General features: G+C 47.2%; 7 protein-coding genes across 7 annotated transcripts; 4 read left to right on the top strand and 3 right to left on the bottom strand.

The window, feature by feature from the left end:
* Nucleotides 1-247: 247 nt before the first annotated feature.
* I303_101266 (uncharacterized protein) lies at nt 248-3,107 on the bottom strand (the record flags this gene model as incomplete). The annotated part of the gene is made up of 11 exons (XM_018404634.1): nt 248-563; nt 626-735; nt 823-907; nt 997-1,115; nt 1,189-1,412; nt 1,480-1,700; nt 1,789-2,086; nt 2,149-2,283; nt 2,341-2,479; nt 2,558-2,691; nt 2,768-3,107. The coding sequence occupies 11 exons, from the start codon at nt 3,105-3,107 to the stop codon at nt 248-250; spliced, it is 2,121 nt and encodes a 706-aa protein (XP_018267288.1).
* A 2,526-nt stretch (nt 3,108-5,633) lies between these two features.
* Nucleotides 5,634-6,236, top strand: I303_101265 (uncharacterized protein; the record flags this gene model as incomplete). Its single annotated transcript, XM_018404633.1, has 1 exon — nt 5,634-6,236. The coding sequence occupies one exon, from the start codon at nt 5,634-5,636 to the stop codon at nt 6,234-6,236; it is 603 nt and encodes a 200-aa protein (XP_018267287.1).
* Nucleotides 6,237-7,176: 940 nt separating this feature from the next.
* I303_101264 (uncharacterized protein) lies at nt 7,177-9,448 on the bottom strand (the record flags this gene model as incomplete). The annotated part of the gene is made up of 7 exons (XM_018404632.1): nt 7,177-7,544; nt 7,672-7,912; nt 7,970-8,343; nt 8,421-8,651; nt 8,796-8,969; nt 9,049-9,187; nt 9,266-9,448. The coding sequence occupies 7 exons, from the start codon at nt 9,446-9,448 to the stop codon at nt 7,177-7,179; spliced, it is 1,710 nt and encodes a 569-aa protein (XP_018267286.1).
* A 468-nt stretch (nt 9,449-9,916) lies between these two features.
* Nucleotides 9,917-11,132, bottom strand: I303_101263 (uncharacterized protein; the record flags this gene model as incomplete). The annotated part of the gene is made up of 5 exons (XM_018404631.1): nt 9,917-10,116; nt 10,185-10,240; nt 10,322-10,659; nt 10,790-10,978; nt 11,094-11,132. 5 exons carry the CDS (start codon nt 11,130-11,132, stop codon nt 9,917-9,919), a joined length of 822 nt encoding a protein of 273 aa, XP_018267285.1.
* Nucleotides 11,133-11,814: 682 nt separating this feature from the next.
* I303_101262 (uncharacterized protein) lies at nt 11,815-12,655 on the top strand (the record flags this gene model as incomplete). Its single annotated transcript, XM_018404630.1, has 4 exons — nt 11,815-11,926; nt 12,041-12,141; nt 12,275-12,441; nt 12,547-12,655. 4 exons carry the CDS (start codon nt 11,815-11,817, stop codon nt 12,653-12,655), a joined length of 489 nt encoding a protein of 162 aa, XP_018267284.1.
* Nucleotides 12,656-14,023: 1,368 nt separating this feature from the next.
* On the top strand, nt 14,024-17,464 carry I303_101261 (uncharacterized protein; the record flags this gene model as incomplete). The annotated part of the gene is made up of 11 exons (XM_018404629.1): nt 14,024-14,816; nt 14,939-15,044; nt 15,156-15,289; nt 15,365-15,473; nt 15,566-15,633; nt 15,713-15,887; nt 15,991-16,089; nt 16,164-16,213; nt 16,289-16,362; nt 16,438-16,562; nt 16,648-17,464. The coding sequence occupies 11 exons, from the start codon at nt 14,024-14,026 to the stop codon at nt 17,462-17,464; spliced, it is 2,550 nt and encodes an 849-aa protein (XP_018267283.1).
* A 557-nt stretch (nt 17,465-18,021) lies between these two features.
* Nucleotides 18,022-20,580, top strand: I303_101260 (uncharacterized protein; the record flags this gene model as incomplete). Its single annotated transcript, XM_018404628.1, has 3 exons — nt 18,022-18,130; nt 18,516-19,891; nt 19,966-20,580. 3 exons carry the CDS (start codon nt 18,022-18,024, stop codon nt 20,578-20,580), a joined length of 2,100 nt encoding a protein of 699 aa, XP_018267282.1.
* Between the last annotated feature and the right edge of the window lie 147 nt (nt 20,581-20,727).

Genomic DNA, 20,727 nt, shown 5'->3' with positions numbered 1-20,727 from the left:
ATACGAAACTCCATTGCGGATCTTCGTCACCGTTCAGACATCCAGACTCTTGTCACACCATCAACTCGGCGCTCTTATCCTTTCTGCTCTTTTATATGCATATACAAGTGTATATAAATCGATTAATCTATAATAACAAGTGTCCCGTCATCCTTTCCTTTCCTTGGAAGATGCTATATCACTTTTACCTACTCTACTATTATTGATTCTACAGGAATTATTCACGAAGCGGGATTGACCACTCAATTTATATGTTAGACAATATACAACCCATCACACCTATCAACCCCATCATGCAAGCTGAGGGTATACCTTCGGACGAACTCAATGCGCCGTTCGATCGCGTATCGTTGGTACCGCTTAGACCGGCTGTGGCTACGGCAGATTGAACTTTGGTCGTATTCTCCTCTTTCGAATTTGCGTTTGCACTGGATCCAGATCCAGACCCAGATCCAGATCCGGAACCGGAACCGGAACCGGCTCCTCGTTGTTCAGCGGCCTTGTATAGGTTCGTTATTGCTTCTTTCCAAATTGCCAGATCGACCCTCTCCATCCTTCGATCACTTGATCGACACACATTCAATCAGTATCGCCAAGTGAGGATTTCGAGCACGAGCTGACTCACTAAGTCATCAGTCCGTTGATTTCCCCCTCGACATCCACGGTCTGGGTCCAGACTGCTCCTGAACATGCGTAGTTGGATACTTGACTCTCAAGCATTATAAGAAGATCGCGCTGTACGGAAAATATACGTACAGGATCATTAGCTGAAGCGCAGGCTTGGAGTCGACACGGGATCACTTGATTAGCGACACTACTTACAGAGCGAGAATTCCATTTTTCCAGGGTCTCATCAATCTCATATGTCTGATTTATGGCTTTGATAGCTTTGGGAACGTTCCATAGACTGTCATAGTATTGGGATCTCCAAGTCAGCAGATGATCGCTTTACAGTGGTATCATGACGCGGCCGACAGCGGAATAGGTTGAACTTACTGATCGATAGAGACGTTATACCCCAATCCTCCGAATTCACCTTGGAATCCTATTCTAGCCGGATCATACGGGCCAGAGGGATCTTCAGCATTAGTCATACCGCACTGAGGATCGGGATACTATGCAATGTGTCCCGATGTCAGCAAATGGCTATTAACTCATGACAATTGTTCGTCGCAGGATGAGACTTACGTGATGATTATCGGAATAATCTCCTGCACCATGATCGTGCCATCCGCTAGCAGCATCGATGAGTCTCGTTGGATCGAGGTCCCTAACCATAGGAGCATGCTTCGTCTCTGGTCCGTCTAGCGGTTGACCCCATCCTTCATTGTATACCACCCATGTATATATCGAAGGGAAAGACTTATGCAAGTTGACCAGTTCTTTCAATTCCTCCACATATTGAGCTTGCTCTGTAACCCAAGTCACACTGTCAATCAGATGGCTGGTGCTTGAACGTGCACTGATGCAATCACTCACGCGCAGCATTAGGTAAAAATTCCTTTCTAGCCGTCGTACTCGGCATATCTTGGATGACCAATAACCCCATCTCATCGCATGCCCGGTAAAACAGGTCGGTCTCTACCTTGATGTGTTTTCTGACCATGTTGAAGCCCATTTTCTCCTTGAGGAATTTTAGGTCGAATTTCATCGCTTCGTATGAGGGCGGTGTGTAAATCCCGTCCGGCCAGTATCCTTGGCTACAACCCATGAAAGACACATCAGTCTTCTTTCTCCACCATTTCTTCCATGCCTTCATGGAAAGCCAGAAGTCAAGCTAACACTCACTCCAAAGTACCGAAAGCGAAAATGAATTCTCCGTTCAACAAAGGTCTGATCACTCCGTCGACATCGCCTTTACTCAAACTCCGGAATCCCGTATAGATTGTGACCACATCATCGCCCATGGTGACCGTTACATTATACAGAGTAGGTGAATCGGGAGACCAAAGTTTGACATTTGGCAGAGTAAAGTTGAACGATGAGTCACTTTGACCACTGGCTTCGTATGCTGTACCCTCCGAGTCGGAAATGGCAATCTTGACTGATTGGCTCGAAGAATCAGAGGTATGAACGTTGATCGTACCTTTGTGATCCCTCTTATCAGTATGGGTACCGGAAAAAAGAACAATGCCGATTGAAACTCACCAACACCGTGCATATCTCCACTGAGATCGACTCGGCGAATGTAGCTTTTGGGCACAGGTTCGATGAAGACACTTTGCCAAATCCCGCTGCAAGGTGTGTAGAAGATATGACTCGGATCGTTGGTTTGCTTTCCAACTAAAGCATGTAGTAAAAGATGAGTATACTATGCTCAATAGTGATAATTTTGCTTACCAGGTATTATATGTTCTTTGCTGTCACTCGGATCGTGTACGAACACGATTAATTCGTTGTCTTTTCCGTATTCCACCAACGAGCTGATCTCGGCATCGAATCGTGTGAAACCTCCTTTATGCGTCGTAGCGTTTTTACCCTGTACACAGGTAGCGCTGTTAGCTTTTCATCAATTGCCGGGTGAAGGTCGCAGCGGCATACTCTGGGCTACACTCACATTGACGAATACGGTGGCTTCATAATCCACAGCACCGAAATTGATCAGAAGAGATTTATCTGACCAATTTGAAGGCACATTGAATTTCGTTTGAAACCATGAAAACTCGTTATCTTTCAGATCCACTTGTAGACCTATCGTTCAGGATGCCTCATTACCTGGTCAGTACAGAGTTGCACCCCTAAGCGAGCAGAAAAGGATTCGACCTACCACTTAGTCCACTTTCAATACAACTTGGTATCATCACTGCCTTCCCCCATTTCTCATCTACGTTCGTCGGCAGATTCGTGATCTCCGAAGCATTGCTCGCTTTTTGGTATCTCCAGATCCCGTTCAGAGACTGCCAGTCTTCTCTGATCTGTTGCGGTCTCGGATATTCCGTCCATGGATCCGTACCGACTTTATCTGTCCAATCGGTTTTCAAAGGAGGCGTTTGTACTTGGTAACCTGAAGAAGAGGCATCGTATTGTCCATAAATCGAGCTTGTCCATGGGCTGAGCAAAAGCAAAAGCACGAGGTTGCGGGGAGTCAGCGTTGGTGAGTTGATCATATTGTCCACTCAAATAACGTCTGAGGTTCAGATTACCGTGTTCAGATGATGAAGCGGGAGGACGAGGGGTGTTAGAAATGGTTAAATCAATTAATCAAGATTAGGACCAACAATAAAAGAGAGTAAAGGGTGTAAGAAAGAGTGGAAAAGCTGGACTGGAACTATACGAACATCTGTAGAGGGGGGAGGGTGACAATTAATCTCATCCAGATTGATGAGATAAGATATATCAACCAATTCATCTTGCCTTTCCCTTTCCCTTTGCCGTTTGCCCCGGCCTGCCTTGCCTTGTTTCGTTGCCTGCGATAAAGCGTCGGATTCAATCAGGTTACACCGCTAATTGCCCTTGGCATGTAACTAAGGATGAATCGATTAAAGGCTTGACTACACCATCCGTGCTTTGTCAGTGCGAGTGCAATCGTTTGTTTCATCAAAGGAGAGCCGCTCGTTTCATATCATTTCCGCTCTTCCCCTGGTTAGGACCGAACTGACATTTCCCCTGGTGACCACTCACCGAAGCATTCCTTTCAAAGGCCTAAACGCACAGCCTCTGGTGCTTGTCTATGAGTGGCTGATAGCAAAATATGACCAAGCTGACCGAGACCCCCATCTAGTCCGCATGAGCTGTGGTCATGCTATATGTATCGCAGATCCCCTATTATTGCTGTGTCGCGTTCGAAACGGATGATGCTAAACTCGATCAACATGACACACTAACGGCGTCGGGGGAATAGCGCCGGCGAGCCGGATCTGAACCAACTTGATCCTGATTTACCGGAACGCGACTAGGAGTGAAATAGATAACTAATTTAGCAGACCCGGAAGGACCCTTTGAATTTCTTTCACGATCTATTTCATTTCTGCCGCGACCCTTTGATTTTTGATGTACTTCGACTCGTCTTTTCACCATCTACGAATCCTCAACTATCGGGTGTCGTGTCAAGAGAGATAGTGAAAAACTACTCTTAAAGAGTTCAGCATAAGGTCACATGTCAGAAGCTTAGCATCGGCTTGCACAGCAAGTACACCTGGTCGCCCAGGTTGGAAGGCCAGTGGATCCGCACAGTCGCTATCAATGAGGCGAAGCCCTTAAGGGAGGAAGGCGAATGAAGGGGCATGGAACAGAAGCAACGCCGCCTTCGACAGCGTTGCGAAGGCAAGGGTAGGTCACTATGTACCGTCCAAATCTTACAGTTGATCGGGTCAAAATGCCAGGCGAAGCCTTCCCCGAGCTCTCCATCCCTTCTGAAGATACTAAGTCATGCAAGAAGGCATGCCGATATGTGTGACGATCATCACGCTTCAAGCCTGTGGTTCGCCGACTGCCGGATACCTTAGCTTCGAGTCTGAATTTCGTGCCGCGAAGACCCCCTGTTGTTCCAGTCTTCCAAACAGCAGGACAACGCCTGAGACGAAGTAACGTATGTCCTGTTGTCGGACCTCTTCCTGCGAGAGTTCTCTCTGGATGCTGCGCTGTCTGTTACAAAAGACTCAATTCACAGCTTTTGTCATTCCTCTCTGGAATGCATTCACTTCCAACAATCAGCACGTCATACTTCGGGCTGTGTTATTCGCGATGCTGTTTATATATCTCGCCATTCACTCCGTTTGCTTCAACCATTACGAGGGGGATCTAAGCACACAGATATTGATATTTCACATGACATGTCAGCTCCAGACTCAACGCTCGTCATAGATGACAATACAAGCCTACCTTCAAGTTTCATAAGCATACAGATACTCCGGACCGGTGACACAGGAATGTCAGTAACCTATTCCTCATGGTATGCGAGCCATATCACACCATCCCCTGCAGAGCTCGAACGGGACGATAGGTTTGCTCTAGTCTTCTGTGATATTATGCAGCAACGGATGACAGAGTTCGCCAGCGCCAATTCAAATGAGCCTGCCAGCAATGACCACCTGAGGGAAACAGGAAAATGGCTTCAAGATACAATCCGGGAAGTCGCCGGTGACACCAAGCCTCACGTCAGGTTGATCACCTCGCACCACTATCACTGGCTGAAATATTACGATCCAAGATACAGTATTGCAAAAGAGGCGATACTGTAGTGTACCGTATACTCGTTTGCAAGCTTTTCCTACTATTGCGTCTTCAATTAGCTGTCTTGTTGAAGAAGGGGCGCACGAAGGCGCACAAGCCTGTTGCGCCTCATACTGTATGGTATCCTTTCTTCTCCCGGGGCGAATCGATAGGCTTATGCCTTGTGTGGCGGGCATCGTCTTGGGTCTCTGCCAGGACTGCATCTGACTTCCTTTCTACATAGGTACTGAGACCGATGACGCCACTTTCCAGTAGTGTAGGAGCACAAAGGGGGATGCATCGCCTCAAAGGTAAATGTTGAGATTACAGAATTCTGAGCAGACTTCGCGAGCAAGCGACAATACTGTACATTCTGCAAGAATATGCACCTCTCACTGCGACTTACAGTATATAAAGGACGTCGCAACGCTGCTTGGGGTGGGCCATTCTGTCTGATCATGGAATGCTCCTATCATTTCAAGATGGAAACCACAATAGCCTCTTGCCAAATCGTGAGACGAGGCACAGACGCATTGGACGATTCACCCCCCCACTTTCTCGAGATCGCCTTGTTGAAGGGCGACGACACTCGATCGAGAATGGCCAAGACGTTCGTCTGGCACCGTGGTGACACTGAACTATCGATATCTGACAGGGAGCGATACGTGAAGACCATCAAAACTATCCAAAACCTGATTGACAAGGATGAGAGTACGATAGATGGACTTGCCTTGTATGCCTCTATTTTCGAAGTTACGAGAACTGGCGATTACAATACCTTGTTGTATCTTGAATCAATTGCAGAGAGGGCGATTCAGAACCCCTACAGCTCTACCAGTGAGGGGTCTGTGCACATTAGAATTCTGGATGATGGACAGCATTCCGAGCTCGAACGCGGGCGCGAGTACCATGAAGATTGGGAAGCCAATGGCGAATTATTACTACACAACTACGAGGCTTCGGTAGGTACGCACAAGGATAGTAGGTTGCGAGTATCTCAGCATGACTGCACCGAGAATCCCAGCTCTAAGTCATCACTCCCCATCTTATTGAGCGGACCATTGATGCTGGAGAGAATCAAGTAGATTTGCCTCCCCATCTCGGAGCGTCCGAGGACATCGAGTCTCGTCAGATGTCTAGCTTGTCAGACGATGACCCATTCGGTATTACCCTGTGGGAAGACGTTTTAGACACGGAATTTATCAGTCGATGAGTTTTCCCGCTCCGCCCAATATAAGTAGCCCCTATAGGTCCCAATGCACAAGTGACAGAGCTCTGCCGTTCACGTTAATCATTCATCTAGTTTATTTCTTCCTTGCAAGGACTCATTAGAATAGCTCACTCCTCTTTCATTGATAGACAGAAATCCGTTGCGATCAGTCTGATGCATACGACCAGCCCACCTATCACTCGCAGTAAGCACATATTACCAGAATGTCCGTTTCTGACGATACAAATAAACTTTTCGTTGTTCAACGGAAATGAGTATCTACCCAGCCGATTCATCGCTGTCCCCTTATATAAAGACCGGACTGACACTGGCTCTCAATCTGTAGGATTACCATCTGGAAAAAGCTCACCTACACCATGGACGCTCAAGAAAACAGTAGATACCAAGAAGCGATCAATTCTTTCAATGCGCTTAAGAGAGCCACACATGATGGAGACTATAATATCGATTATTGCAACCGATATTTCCTAAGGAATAAGTCAGCAAAGCCATGGCTATTAGCATCATGATGAGGAACAGGGGCCTTTGCGGGCAAGGTGACCAAGAGTGCCACCGCTCAGACACCTCAATTTCGAGAAATTTGAATTGTGAGGAGTACTCGAGGTTGTCGGATGATCAGGCTTATAGCTGCTTGTCTACTGGAGGATCGTCAAAGCTTGTATGGTGTAGTATTGAGAGGTCTGTCCCAGATTATTCCTGCGAGGAACAGCTCTTACGCACGATGTACGAGTTATTGGAATTCGCATGCCATGTTCCCTACACATTTCGTCTAGGCTGTGATTGTGATTGATGCATTATAACCCATTACGGCCAAGAACGACTAATTTCCTACCCCATCGAACCTGTACTCCGTATTTCCCACCTCTCCCGACTCCTTCCAGTCCATTGATCTCGCTCACTATTTCCCATTTATGACTTATTGCTTCAGAATCCAAGAAAGTGTCCCAATTTTCAGTCACCATGTAATCGACGTTACTGTCCCATAGACCTTGCGGATGAGACAATTCTGCTTCTTCAGATTTCGAGTATACCCAGACTGGTTCTTTCTGTTCGGGCAATGGCGAGTACGGACCGATGTGCGTCGAAGAGGGGAGTTGTTGGTGTAGGAATGTAAATAGGGTGGATCCCGTCTGAAGCGGATAAGAGGGGAAGTGGATGGTGACTACGTGATTTCAGTGGTCAGTGTTAGTGCCAGCAACATCGACAGCTGAATAAGGCATTCCCGTTTAACGCTTGTATGCTCGAAGCTTGACTGGGAATGGGATGTAAGAAGAGTGGGCGGAACTCACTTGTCTCATTCCGACCTCTGGGCAGCGCCTCTAAGACTTTCCAAACTTCGCCGCCAGGGTAATTGTTCATACTAACGAAGGTCAAGATTGCTGTCACGGCGATATTGAGGCCTATCAATCCTGCTAATCCCAATCTGACAAGACCCCTCATACGAGGGTATGGGAAATTCCACAACGAAGCAGCAGCGAAGGAAGCGACGAGCTGTAAGACTGGTATAGCGTAGATGATAAACCGCCATTCCTAGCGCATAGCATCAGCTTAGCACTCTGAGCTCGTCCATTGGGCAAGAGGACATACCTTGTGGCCAACCAGACTCATGGCCCCAATCAAAGCTACGACCCCCACACCGAAAATTTTGCCGATCTCTCCGACACCTTCATAGACCTTATCACCCTCCTTGCCTCCCTTTCTGACGCCAAGTAGCCTCAAAGACCACGCTACTCCAGCTAGACCGGCCAAGGGGAGACTGGAAAGCAACAGCTTAGGGAGAGAGTTCGAGAAGTAATAATGCCATCGCATGATTCCCCAATTGGAAGACTGTCCTTGAAGCAGATTGTAGTGGAACGCAGATAGTTCAGGCCACAGGATCTGCCAGGTCGAATTGAATGTCGGTAATGACGGATGGGGGATAGTGGGTTTCCAGAGGGAATAATCGATCGGTGATGAAATTGCTAAAATCGCGGAAAGTCAGCTGTAAATCACCCAAAGTATGCCAAGTCTGTTATAGACGATAAAGTTGAGAGCAAACCTAATGATCCGAATCCACCTAACATACCCCAACTTATCACCTGAGCCAGACTTGCTCTACGTAAGATCACAAGGGAAAGAGCAGTAGGAATGAGGAATAAAGCTAGTTCGAGTCGGACGACGGTCGCTAGAGCAGTAAGCAGAATGATGGCGCTGCGTTGTCGTTTCTTAGTGACAGACGAGGGAGCTGGTTTCGATCCTGCTCGAAGGAGGAGAGAGATAGCCAAAAATACTGCGAAAGAGAGAGCTTCATGAGCATATTGACTATCGACGAGCGGAATAAGGGGTATTGTAGTGGCGGCGGTATGAGATGAAACGATTGAGGAGATGGAGCGATGCTCTAGTCAATTCGGAGCGTGGAATATGGCTCACTTACCTCCAGGCAAAGCCATGAAGTTGGGTAATGTCCTCCCTGCATAGTAGGGTATATGAAAGCCCGTCAGACTCAATAAGGTGAACCATACTCTGACAGAGGGGCCGAATCTTGCTCGGAGGGTCTTGGCCAGATGATTGAATGAGTGAGAGAAGATGGATGCTAAGACGAGTCTGACTAGAGTACATCCGGCGTGTCAGTATGCGACAATGGGGAGGAAGTGGGAGGTTGCAAGTGTCAAAGAGCTGGGACTGACTGGCTATTTGTACATCAATTTTCGTCCGTATCACTCCTATCGCTACGCCCAGAGTAGAAACGGGATAGCTGATCAGACCCAGTATGAGTGGAGGTAAAAATGAGCGAGGGACTGCTCCGGGGAAAGTGATGTGATCCCACTGCGGATCGGTTCGAAATAGTTCAGCACGACATCAAAGGGAATGGAAATGGTGCAGATACGAAGACATAGGACCCACGTTTGAAAGCTTGGAGGTATCGAGTCCGTATGCTAGAACATCATGTACAGCATGTAAAGTGAACGACTCCTCGACTTTCGTATAAGGCGATAGGAAGACGTGAGCGAAAGTCACGATGAATGGTAGAACGTTTGGTAGAGCATTGATGAGTTTCCGTCGTGTTACACCGGGCGAAGTCTTCATGTTATGGACTCGGGGCTTTTCCGGCGCAAAGAGAACGATACCTTCGTCGATACAAGGTCCTGAAAAGAAGGCGAAGACTTGTCAACAAGGAAGACTACGCACATCGCTGTCAGAAATCAAGCTTGCTGCGACGTCAACGGGCGTTTGATTGCCGAGATACGCGTAGCTTGTCTCGGTCATTGTCCGGTTCAACCGAGAGAACGAAGCCTGCACTGGTTCAAACCCGCGTTCGCTCCAACGTACGCGATCAGTGTACTGTCGTTCCAAGCACTGGTACATATTCATACATTCCAACATCCGCAGCATTCCTGTACTCCTTGACTCCTTGTCAGCAAGCATAAAGCTTGAACACGGACTGTAACGAAGTCTAATTCTACTAATTATACTTTACGTCGTAATATAGATATAGCTAATTGGTTGATTTCTGATCTTTCTCCTTGATCATTACGCCATTTCGCTCTACCTGTATCAATCCTCTCCCTCGTCGTCCTCATCAGAGGCGAATACCTCGCCTTTCTGCTTATCTTGCCAGCTGAAAACAGCGAACTGCGCCAACACGAACAGGTCGAGGAAGACGGTCAAACCCGATCCTGCTAGCCACGGTAGATTCGCTAGGATATATCGAGGGTTCATCGACGTCAATGTGATTGAAAGGACGTATGTTATGTCTGGAAAGACATCATAAGCTGAAAATCCTCGTATGATAATAAGCTACTTTTGGTGTTGAGGGACTCACTTCCCGAGATTGCGAAGAAGAACATTGCCAATGACAAACCCGCACAACGTGTTTTACTTCCCGATCCAGGTGGTCAGCGTTCATGTGTTATAGATGACATGCATTTCGAAGACTGAGCCCAGGAGAATCCGACTTACTAGTTGTGCACGATTTGAGGAACCCTACTACCTAGATACAGAACCGCGCTCATCCAGCCCAAGACCTGAGATTTCCATTCAAGCTCCACTACGGGTTTCTCCGGAATGGACACTTCGTCCGTATCGGTGATGTACCATGCTCCAACACCTGCCAGGAGGACGAAGCCTAGCATGACAGGATACTCCAGCGCCGGCGGTAGTAGAGGTTTAGGCTGTTTGGGTTCAGGTAACAAGGGGGTGGACTCGTCCTCTGGATTAATGTGAGTTCGAGCGGCTCGGGAAGGTCGGCGTCGATAGTAATAAACTTGGAACAGCAGTATCAGGTCGCACACCGTGTACTTTTTGAGACAACACAACAACAGAATTAGTACGATAGATTCCTCCATTCCGGTAGACGGAATCAATCACACGCGATGGCCACAGCCAAGCACTTGAGGCAAGGAAAGAGTCAGTGAATCATTGACTCACGTATACAGCTAAGATAATCATAGTAGGTAATAACTTTGCCAGTACCCCACCAAACAGATTGGTTATATCTCCCAGAAGCCATAGCACGATGAAGGGCACTGATAGACCTTCACCAGATTGCAGTTGGTAATTCTCCCATATCTGAGGCGAATATACTACAATCCAGGTAGCTATCGACATGTATCCGGCCTACGCGTGGAATCGTAGCAAATCAGCTGCGGTCTTGCAAGGGTGAAGACTCTCCCTTTCGCAATTAACGTCGAATCATCTGGTACCCGGATGTCCGATCGGCTTAATGACTCACGATATTGGACATTACCGCCGGCGATAAGGGAACCAACATGATGCGAGATACTTCCACTTGTAAGTAAAGTTGAATGCGAGTTGAATTATGACACTGTGTCCGATGGATCTTCTAAACAAGCGATGAAAGTGCAAGATATCCGGCTGAAAGCCTGCTAGTGAGTACTATGCTCGATGTCGACTGACAAGTCCAACACGGTTGAATGAAATTATGTGCAGGTGATCATCTCATCCATTCAAACTGTCTTCACCACCAAATTTGACTTGCCCGTTATGTCATAACTCACTTCTCTCGCTTAATCGCTCGACGCGGCGGACTCCGATTTTTTCCCGATAGTGCTGGATAACTTTATGTGGGCTACCCATTAAAGTAGACTAACTCCGTGTTTGAGCCTCACACAAACTGTATTTCCCTAACTGGGTAATTTGATTATTTGATACGAGAACAATAAGGAGTTGTGCGTTTGAGAACAATAAGCTTCTTCAACTATTCTTGCATGTACTGGTATTGTATTTCTTCATTGTATCCAGACCGCATGCTAAGAGCTCAAGTGTGCACAGGATCACATAAATATGCATGCGACTGAGATGTAGATTCCTTGATTGAATTGCTCATCTTCGTAACTGACATCTATCTGCCTTGCCAAATCAAGCATTCTAAATCATCGTTCAACTTGACAGCAATATCGGAGAGAAATACACCTATAAACAAGCCATTGAACATGTCGGCCTTCACTCGCTTCTTATATCTGATCTGCTCGATCTTCCTCATACCTTACGTCTTGGGTAGTGCGGCATCTCAATATCATTTGGACGTGAATTCGGCGTCATCGAGTGAGTGGTTCAGTATACCGCTATCATTGTTGAACGACCTCAAAAGCTTTCGCGTAAAGCCCAGAGTGCTCCATTGGCTGATTAATGCTATATCTCGTGCCCGTTACTCCGTAGATTGCTTCATCGAATGTCACTCAAGGATCGAATACACGATAGAAATTCCGGGAACAGGCTCTAATGGGTTCGCATGGATAACCAAGATTTGCCAACAAGAGGTAAGTCGTACTGCATCTCATGCTGGAAATTACTCCTTATACCGCCTATAGACAGGACAGACAACTTGTTCAGATGGGTGCTTTGTCCTGATGTGCTTTATGCTGATGCTAATGTATCATTCTGCGCGCATAGCAATGGATCAACCTGATGTCCAACTGTCTACCTATCGTCTGCTCCTCTGCACCTGACGTAGCCTATGCCATAGAATACGGAGAGAACTTCTGCAGAAGAGCCGGAGTTGAAGTAACGATCCCCTTGCCAGAGAACTACGCCAATAGTGCGAATGGAAGTTATTTCAAGTGAGTCCGGGGCTTTTTAAAACTGGTCGTGCATTCGTGCCCAACTCCTCATTAGATGACATACATGAAACAGATTGTGTGCTGATCATTCACAAAACTTGATAGGTCGGAAGAGTATCTGGCTTCTTCGTCTTCGCCCAACATAGCCATAAGGAGCAACACGATCTTCTTCGTCTTATCGGGGGTCATCGGATTGAGTTCTTTGCTTTCTTGAGTCTCTATCATTCTATAACTCTGTTACTCTTTCAACCGTTCATCGCTTGGCTTCTCGGGTTTTCTGTTACCTTCCAAGAGCTAGTATCGAGTCCCAGTATCTTTGGTTCTTGGTTTCATGTGAAGCGATGTTATAAATAGTCCTATCATATGCAGTGCATCAATAATCATGCACGTCAATCAAATTACCTAAGGTGATCGAAACTAAGGATGAGAGTTGCCTTACTCCGCATGCCGATGCTGCAGATGTGATAGATGGGGATTCATGAATTTCAACCGCCAGGCACGATGTATCCACCCAAAAATCACTAATTACCTCCGCCGATCACCCTACAAGGGGTACAAGTAGGAGGGTCGATTACGTTCGATCGCTTTTTTCTCGTTACTTTCTCTCACTCCCAATTTTGCAAGCTCGCTTTTGCAATTGGTATCACCGATAGCCCGGAAAGCGCTCTTTCACTTCATGTCCGTCGCGCTGTGTCTGTGCGAGAGGCTTTGTTCTTATGTTCTACCCCGAAATTTAGACTAACCCGCTGATGAGCGGATCTCGGAATAATGACGTATCGCATCGCAACGCAACGTTATCCTCGTATCCAGGACATGCAACATGGCAACATGCGACATCCGACTTGATTTGATTATAGAGTTACCGGCGTTCCTTGATGACTTAGACTATCTTAGTCTACGATCAGAACGTCAAGATAAGGACCCTCGACCTGCAAGATACGGTGCATATTGCGTGCTGTCTCTGCATTATTGCAATGCATTGCTATGCCATGCCGAAAACCCTGTAAGGAGGTGAAGGACCGGGGAAGAGCTCCATTTTCTCGGCATAGCACGGAGATTGACTTAGCTATGATATACACTGTACACTAAGGAACGGATAGCCAGTAGCTATTTTGAAGATCCCTTACTGATCACATACCTCGGTATGTACATCGGTACATCGCTTTCAAGCACCGCAAGAATCGTCAGCAGTGCAATTCCGAAGAAAGGATATATGATGAGTATCACTTATCCCCCTTTCAAGGATGAAAGTCAACGTCCTTCCCTTCGTCTCCTTTCAACATTTTTAACTTGACAGACAATTTTTTGAAACTCAACTCAACAAGGACAAGGACAAGGACAAGCCAAGACGAAAGACGAGAGCGCAAAGAACAGGCTCTGAACTGGCTCGAGAGTAGTTTGGATTGGTCCTTTGGAATACCATTCTGAGCTGGGACGGGAATAGGTCGATATCAATTAACGCTAGATCAATCTCATCAATCTAATTTGGTCTAGTGTGGTCAAAAAATCACCGGGTCAATCAGGCGAAACCATCTGCGGAAATCAATCAGCTGGACTTGGCTCGACTTAGTTCATCAAGAAGATGTTGCTATCCCTCTCAAGTGACGGGTATCATCCTCATCACCGGCAGTACACTCAAAAGTCAATATGGAATCGCAAATTCAACTTGAACCTCAACTTGGTCGTATGCAGTATATTCGCCCTCTTATTGATTTTCCCAACTCCCATAAACGCCTTGACCGAATTTCAAGTACTTGAAACCGTCAAGCAATTCGCTGACGGATACATCGCCCCTAAGAACATCGAGATCGCCCGAAGTATAAACAGCACCCTCTTCGCGGAGGACGTCACAGGTACAGCGGACTTATCGACCAATTTCGACGGGCGGGAATTATCCACCGAATACCTATTCGGCCTCTTCGTCAATACTGCTGAAGATCCAACTGATCCATCCCCCTTCGGTTCTCCTATATCGTACAATGTCACTGCGTTATTAGTTCAACACGAATTCGTGTCGACATCAATCAAATTCATCTTCAATTACCCGTCCCTGAATCAGTCGTTCCCCATCCAGATCGATGCGTTTATGAAGGTGAATGATAATAGGGAGATTGAGCAGTACGATGTATCCTTCAGACGATGGGCTTGGGCAACGGACGTGATTGTCCCGAAACTTATTCCCTTGATGGCGGAACGACCGAACGTGACTGCTCAAGCGAATGATACGGACGGGGTCCTGAGGCAGTATATGTCGAATAAGATTTGTAAGACGGCGCTGGACCATTGTCAGGGCCCGAATGAGCAGTATGAGAGCTGGGAGGCGTGTATGGATTTCTTGAATGGACGGGATATTGGGCATTGGTACAGAATGGGCGGTGAGTCGAGTGGAGTCGAGAACAACGGAGAATTATTCACTCTCCCCTCTGCCACCATGAAGTCCGATGTCTGAGTGATTGAGATGGGAATGAGGCTAAATCAATTCTGTCACTCGCCGCAGAGGATAACCTAGTCTGCCGTCATTTACACGTACCGATGCTCCCACTTCGACCCGAGGTCCATTGTCCCCACGTAGGTCCTACAGGGGGCGATATGTGTATATCACGGTGAGTATCTTTTATGTTTCTTTTCTATTCTGATAGTTTGCAGCACGATATTCGGTGTTGTGCTGTCGTCCCGCCGAACTCGGGTGCTGATCTCAAGAGGATCTTAATTAGTGATTACGACCAAGTGGTGCTAGATTCGCATTTCCCTCAAGGATGGCTAGCCCCGGCGTATATCACTCCGGAGAACAAAGATGAAGTCGCGGGTATCCAAGCTACGAGTGCGGAAGACCTGGATCCTCTCATTGGTAAGTTAGCAGTGGGACCTGCGTTCCTTCTTAGATGGAGTCATAAGGCTCACTCTTCGGGAAACTGTGTCCCAGAAATCGCCTTGAGTCCGAGTGAGAGCCACTCGTGGGATCCTACTTTATACGCTACTGCCTTGTTGGGCTATTTCCTGTTTTTCTACGTGGTATCGAACTTGATCTGGTTGTGAGTATTCGAATATCCATCCTGGGTCGGCCTATGCCTCTTTCGCATATCCATGAAAGTCGGAAACGAGTTGACCTTCTTTCGTATCGCAGCATCTATTTCCGAAGGTCGGCTGTTTTTCCTACTGCAGGACTAGAACACCAAAAGAACATCGTCATGTGTGAGTACGATAACACCGTCCACGAATCATTTATGTGTATAAAGTGATCGAAACTGATACTCGCTTTGGATGATGATAGACACAATGAATATCATATTCACGACCATCGCATTAGCTCTCGAACTAGTAGCTTCCCCAGCATTCGCGGGACGATATCATCTGTGGGAAGTCCAAGCTCTGCGCACAGCGGGAATATTGACTTCCGCTTTGTACATCTTTGAACTGATTTACAGGCTCAAAATGCGGATACCAATGTAAGTGGAGTGAAATCACCAATCGGTTCTCCAAGTCCATGTCAGCCCACTTTGACGATTCTTAGCTGATAAACCATTGTTGTCGAATTTTCACTCACCGCAGGATCGCCCATCATTTCTTGACGATCATCGCTATTTCGTTCACTGTGACTGTATTTGAGTATACCCAATCGATGTCGTACCTCTGCTCAGCGATCATATGGTAAGTTCTCTCTTACAGCCGGCCAAACCAATCCTGTATTGTAGCTGACAAAGGTCGGTGGTGCCGATGCGCAGGTTGTTCCAAGCCACCACAGAGCAACCGACATTTGTGGGCTTGTTGGGATGTGAGTAGCCCGTGACCCTTCTCAAACTGTGATCACAGCGCCACGAGGGCTTACATCCTGCGGTGACGTCTGCAGATCGATTGGAATGGAACCCACGGACAGTGTCCAAAATACTAAAGATCGCTTCGTTACAAACCTTCATCCTCAAAGTAAGTTCCCCCAATTCCTCATTCCCGGTCTGCATCGTTGGGATAAATAGATAAGGAATCTGATTTCTTCCGTAGTCTGCAAGTGCGATAGCCTTGATAGCCTATTGGGGAGTGCACCAGAATTATTCGTACAACTCGGTAGATCGAGCTTGGACAGCTATGGTGTTTATCATTGCCATCGGTCTTCTGCTAACCCAAATGTGAGCGTTCTTGCCCGCTACTATCACAGTACAGTATGACACGGATATTACTTACACTGACAATTCTGTTTGGTGGATTGATCAGATGGGGATCGTGGGTGACATACCAAATCGCAAGAAGGATCGAAAGACAGCCGCCTGCTCTATCAAATGTTAATCCGGCATTCAAAAACTCCAATTTGGCGATATACCAGACTATCCGATCGAATTCTAAAGAGAAAGATCCTCACTTGCGTCATCAACATCAAGATAGTTCTCTTCAGCACCAGCATAGGAGGAATGATTCGATCGTATCGAGCTCATCCACTATCGAAGACAATGGTTCCGTCGATCTACAGCCATATGGCACACAAACTCAACGCTACAGAGATACAGATCAAAATGATCATAAACACAATCATGACAACATGCGAACTGCTCAATCGAATCGCTCGAGGAATAGGTTGACCAGATTACCCTCCTTGTCGTTCTTGCATGACGGCGATAATGGCCAGAGACAAACTTCGCTGTTGACGAAATCGGATTACAATAAAGTGGATGAAAGGGTCAAACAGGGCACATCGATATCGTCCATCTCGCCATTGTTGAATACTACCTTCCGCAATCATAATCATGAAGACAATGGGAACGATGATAGTGGTACTTTTAGTAAACATACTTCCACCTCGACGTCTTCGGACCGTTCGACAATCAACCCCAACCCAGATAAGGGCAAAGGGAGCTTGGGGCTCGATCCGACTGTTATACCTCTACCGAAATCACCGGCTATCTCCCCAATCTCAACCACTCTGACGACCAGAAATAACGATACAGGTGGTCATCGACAAGCTTCAGCTACTTCGCCTAGTATACCTCTGACCTTTAATTTCTTGGAAAAAGGTCAAGAGGGACTTCCGAAGTGAGGAGAAACGACCAATTGATTTGATCATTTCCTCGTGATAGCTTAAGATACTGTACTTCACGGCGAACCGGATTTGCATTTTGTATATCAAGGCATGGTAGATCTGCAGAAGATCCATAGACTCATAGATACCTAGATGCATAGCATGGTACTTGTATGTATGCATCTGAGTCCGGTACGATCCACGTGCCTTTGGGCCCAAGCTGATAAGTTACCGGTCTAATTGATATGTTGTGTGGACTGTGCGTCATCTAAAACATGAAAACATCAAAGACTCACAGGAGATTGTTGATGGTAGAAGAGAAGCATATAGATGAGTGTACCTTTACCTTTGAGCTGTCGCATGTATCCCTTTACATCAACATCAATACTACTACTGGTCGCATTCAGCAATTCCTTCTTCTGCTTCTCTTTACTCACTCCTTCCCTTGTTCTGCTTTGTTCGAAAGAAGCTCCAGCGAATCATTCCCTCTTTCACATTTGACTTGCTGATCTCTACTGAACATACACACACAGAATTACAAAACAGAAACAGGAAACTCTTGGTCAACAACGCAAATGCTTGCCACTCGAACGCAGCCTACGGGTATACATACTCACACGCATGGGAATATGAGTAGGATGACGCCAGGATGGGATGAGCAGATCGTTCCGACGTTGAAGAAGCGTGAGTCATCTTCCATAATCCATTGACATCTGGTGCATGCAGTCCTAGATGGAGTTTTGAGGATTCGATGGGAATGAGATGGATCAAAATAGGGAATTGCAAGTAGCCGGTAAAGAAAGATATCGTTGAATGACGAGAGGCGTGTCACTCGTACTCGTACTGTTTTGATTGAATGGGATTGGGAATTTTGATTTCATCTTACATTGAGACTCGTCAACAAACGACGCCAAGCTTTGTCCTCTCGACTCGCAGGTGCGACAGTCACCTGTCGAGCCAGTCAAAGCATCGACATACACATTGCGACTCAACGTTGCCGACGTGATATAGCACAGTGCTAACGACATTTATTCTTGTTTTCCTTGGTCCTAATCCTACTCCTCCTCAGGTCTCGAGTCCGAATCCCAGTATCTTACCAAACGACTGTCGGCCGCTTCATTCGAAGAAGATCACACTCAGTCGGCTTCCTCTTCCTCCAAGCTCAACGCCTTCCCTATCTCGCCCACGTTCGGCGTGTTCCAACATACCTCGAACGCCGGCCCTTCGTCTATCCCCACAGCATCAAGAGTCAGGACAAGATCCGGCTTGGGGTCAAATGACACGCATATATTCAGCAATGGTAGCGGCAAACAGCTCGTAGAAGACAGAAGACCTAAACCTCGTATAGACACGTCCGTAGCAACTTCCTCTAACTCACCAAAGCTAGTCACTCCAACCAATCTGCCTTCTAGAATACCTACTCGTCCAAGATCCAAATCTCAATTATCGTCAATCCGCCCTCCTCCGATACACACCCGTTCGAACCCTCCTCCACTACCGTCAAGCGGTACAGGCATACCAATATCGAAAACGCGCTCTAGATCACCTACGAAACGCACCTTCTCGACAAACAAGATGAGCGCAGCTGTAGTAGAGCCCCAGAGGGGCAGTTTAGATCTGGGCGGTAGTCGGATAAAGGAGGGTTTTATAAAGAACGAATTACCGCCGTTCAAGATGAATCCAAATGAAGCGCTTCGTATAGCCGAGAAGGGCCACGAGATTGCCGATGCGTGGGATAGCAATTCTCCCAACAGGATGAGCTTTGACGGAGCAAACAGATTGGAAGAAAGGAAAAGGTCTATCTCGATGAAACCGAATAACACCAATTTACAGGTCAGGCGGAATAACGCGACTGAAATGGAACGTAGTGGATCATCAGGCTCAGACGGCTCTTCAAGGCGAAATAGCAGACCGTCAACTTCATCTGCCGTGCTGCGCTCGAACTCCAATTCCAGGGGATACGGTATATCCACCTCCCACACTGGTCTAGGTCTAGGTATGGGCCAGCCCTCGTCTTCGTCCAGAGTCTCAAATTCGCGGAATGGACAGAGAACGGGATCAGCAAGATCACCTGCGAATGGATCTCCAGCTTCGTTCAATGCACCGAGATCCGCCTCACTGAACCTTTTATCTGGAAGTCCGTCATTGAGCGCAAATGGCTTACCCAATGGTGCACCAAATTCGAGATTGGGTGTAGCAGCCCATTTCATACCGCCGGAATCTACCTACACACCGCCGAAGGGCACAGACTGGGACGATGTAGTCTTGCCCACAGTTGCGAAGAAGCTGGGTATCAACGAGAACGACAAGAAAGAATCGGATATAAGCGCTGGCGAGGAGGATCTAGCGGTAGAATGGGATAAAGATGGGACGCCGATCAGATGGGTGAAGAGGAAGTACATGACCAAGGGAGGAATGGGTCTCGGTGATTCCTCCAGCAGTCAGGTAAGTCTTGCGTCCACCGTGCCAGCCGTTTTGACCGGTCGGGCTAGTGCTGATGGCTCTTACTTTTTGAGCAGAACTCTCCTCGTCCTAACGATACCACTCCCACGCGCACACATGCATTCTCGCCGACGTTCGAGCCTTCTCCCGACAATCCACTACAACCGCGCGCTCGACCCTCATCTTCTTCCTTGCGCAACAAACCTTCCTCGGACGGTATCGAGATGGGTCAAATACGCACGACGAGCGGTCTACCATCAGGACTGAACAACGCTTATTATCCAGGCAGCGAACCTTTCCCCAGCTCTTCTTCCTCCTCCAAAAATGGAATGCACAGAAAGACGAGTTCGCAAAACATCGCTTCGCCCTTGAGCGCCAACTCAAACGGAGGCGGAGGGTTAAGTAGAAAACCTTCTACACTTAGAAAACAGGCTCCAACGCCTAGTGTATCTAGACAGACGTCAGAGATGTCTCTGCGGAACAGAACGATATCGAATGCTGGTAATAGAAGCAATTTCGGTCCTCCGCCTGGACAAGCAGGACAATTGGGAAGTACGCCAGGAACGACACATCGTATAACGGATGCGATATATGAGAATCAGATGGCAAGAAGGGAAGGGAGGGCGAATGAGAAACCGCACAAGAACGATGAGGGGTCTCATGGGAAGGGTTGTGGATGTCTGATCATGTGATGCTGCTGGAGAGGGGCGCGAATCAACGTCATTGGAGACGTTCGAAGGATTGAAGATTGCAAGACGAGGTCGAGGTCGAATTGGGAACCCGGTACATTATGATTAGTGCAACTCGACTTTTTCAGAATCTTTTGGCGACAAAGAGAT

The sequence above is a fragment of the Kwoniella dejecticola genome, chromosome 1 (genome assembly GCF_000512565.2).
Source record: "Kwoniella dejecticola CBS 10117 chromosome 1, complete sequence".
NCBI classification, from domain to species: Eukaryota; Fungi; Basidiomycota; class Tremellomycetes; order Tremellales; family Cryptococcaceae; genus Kwoniella; species Kwoniella dejecticola.
This window is presented reverse-complemented; position numbering and strand designations above follow the sequence as displayed.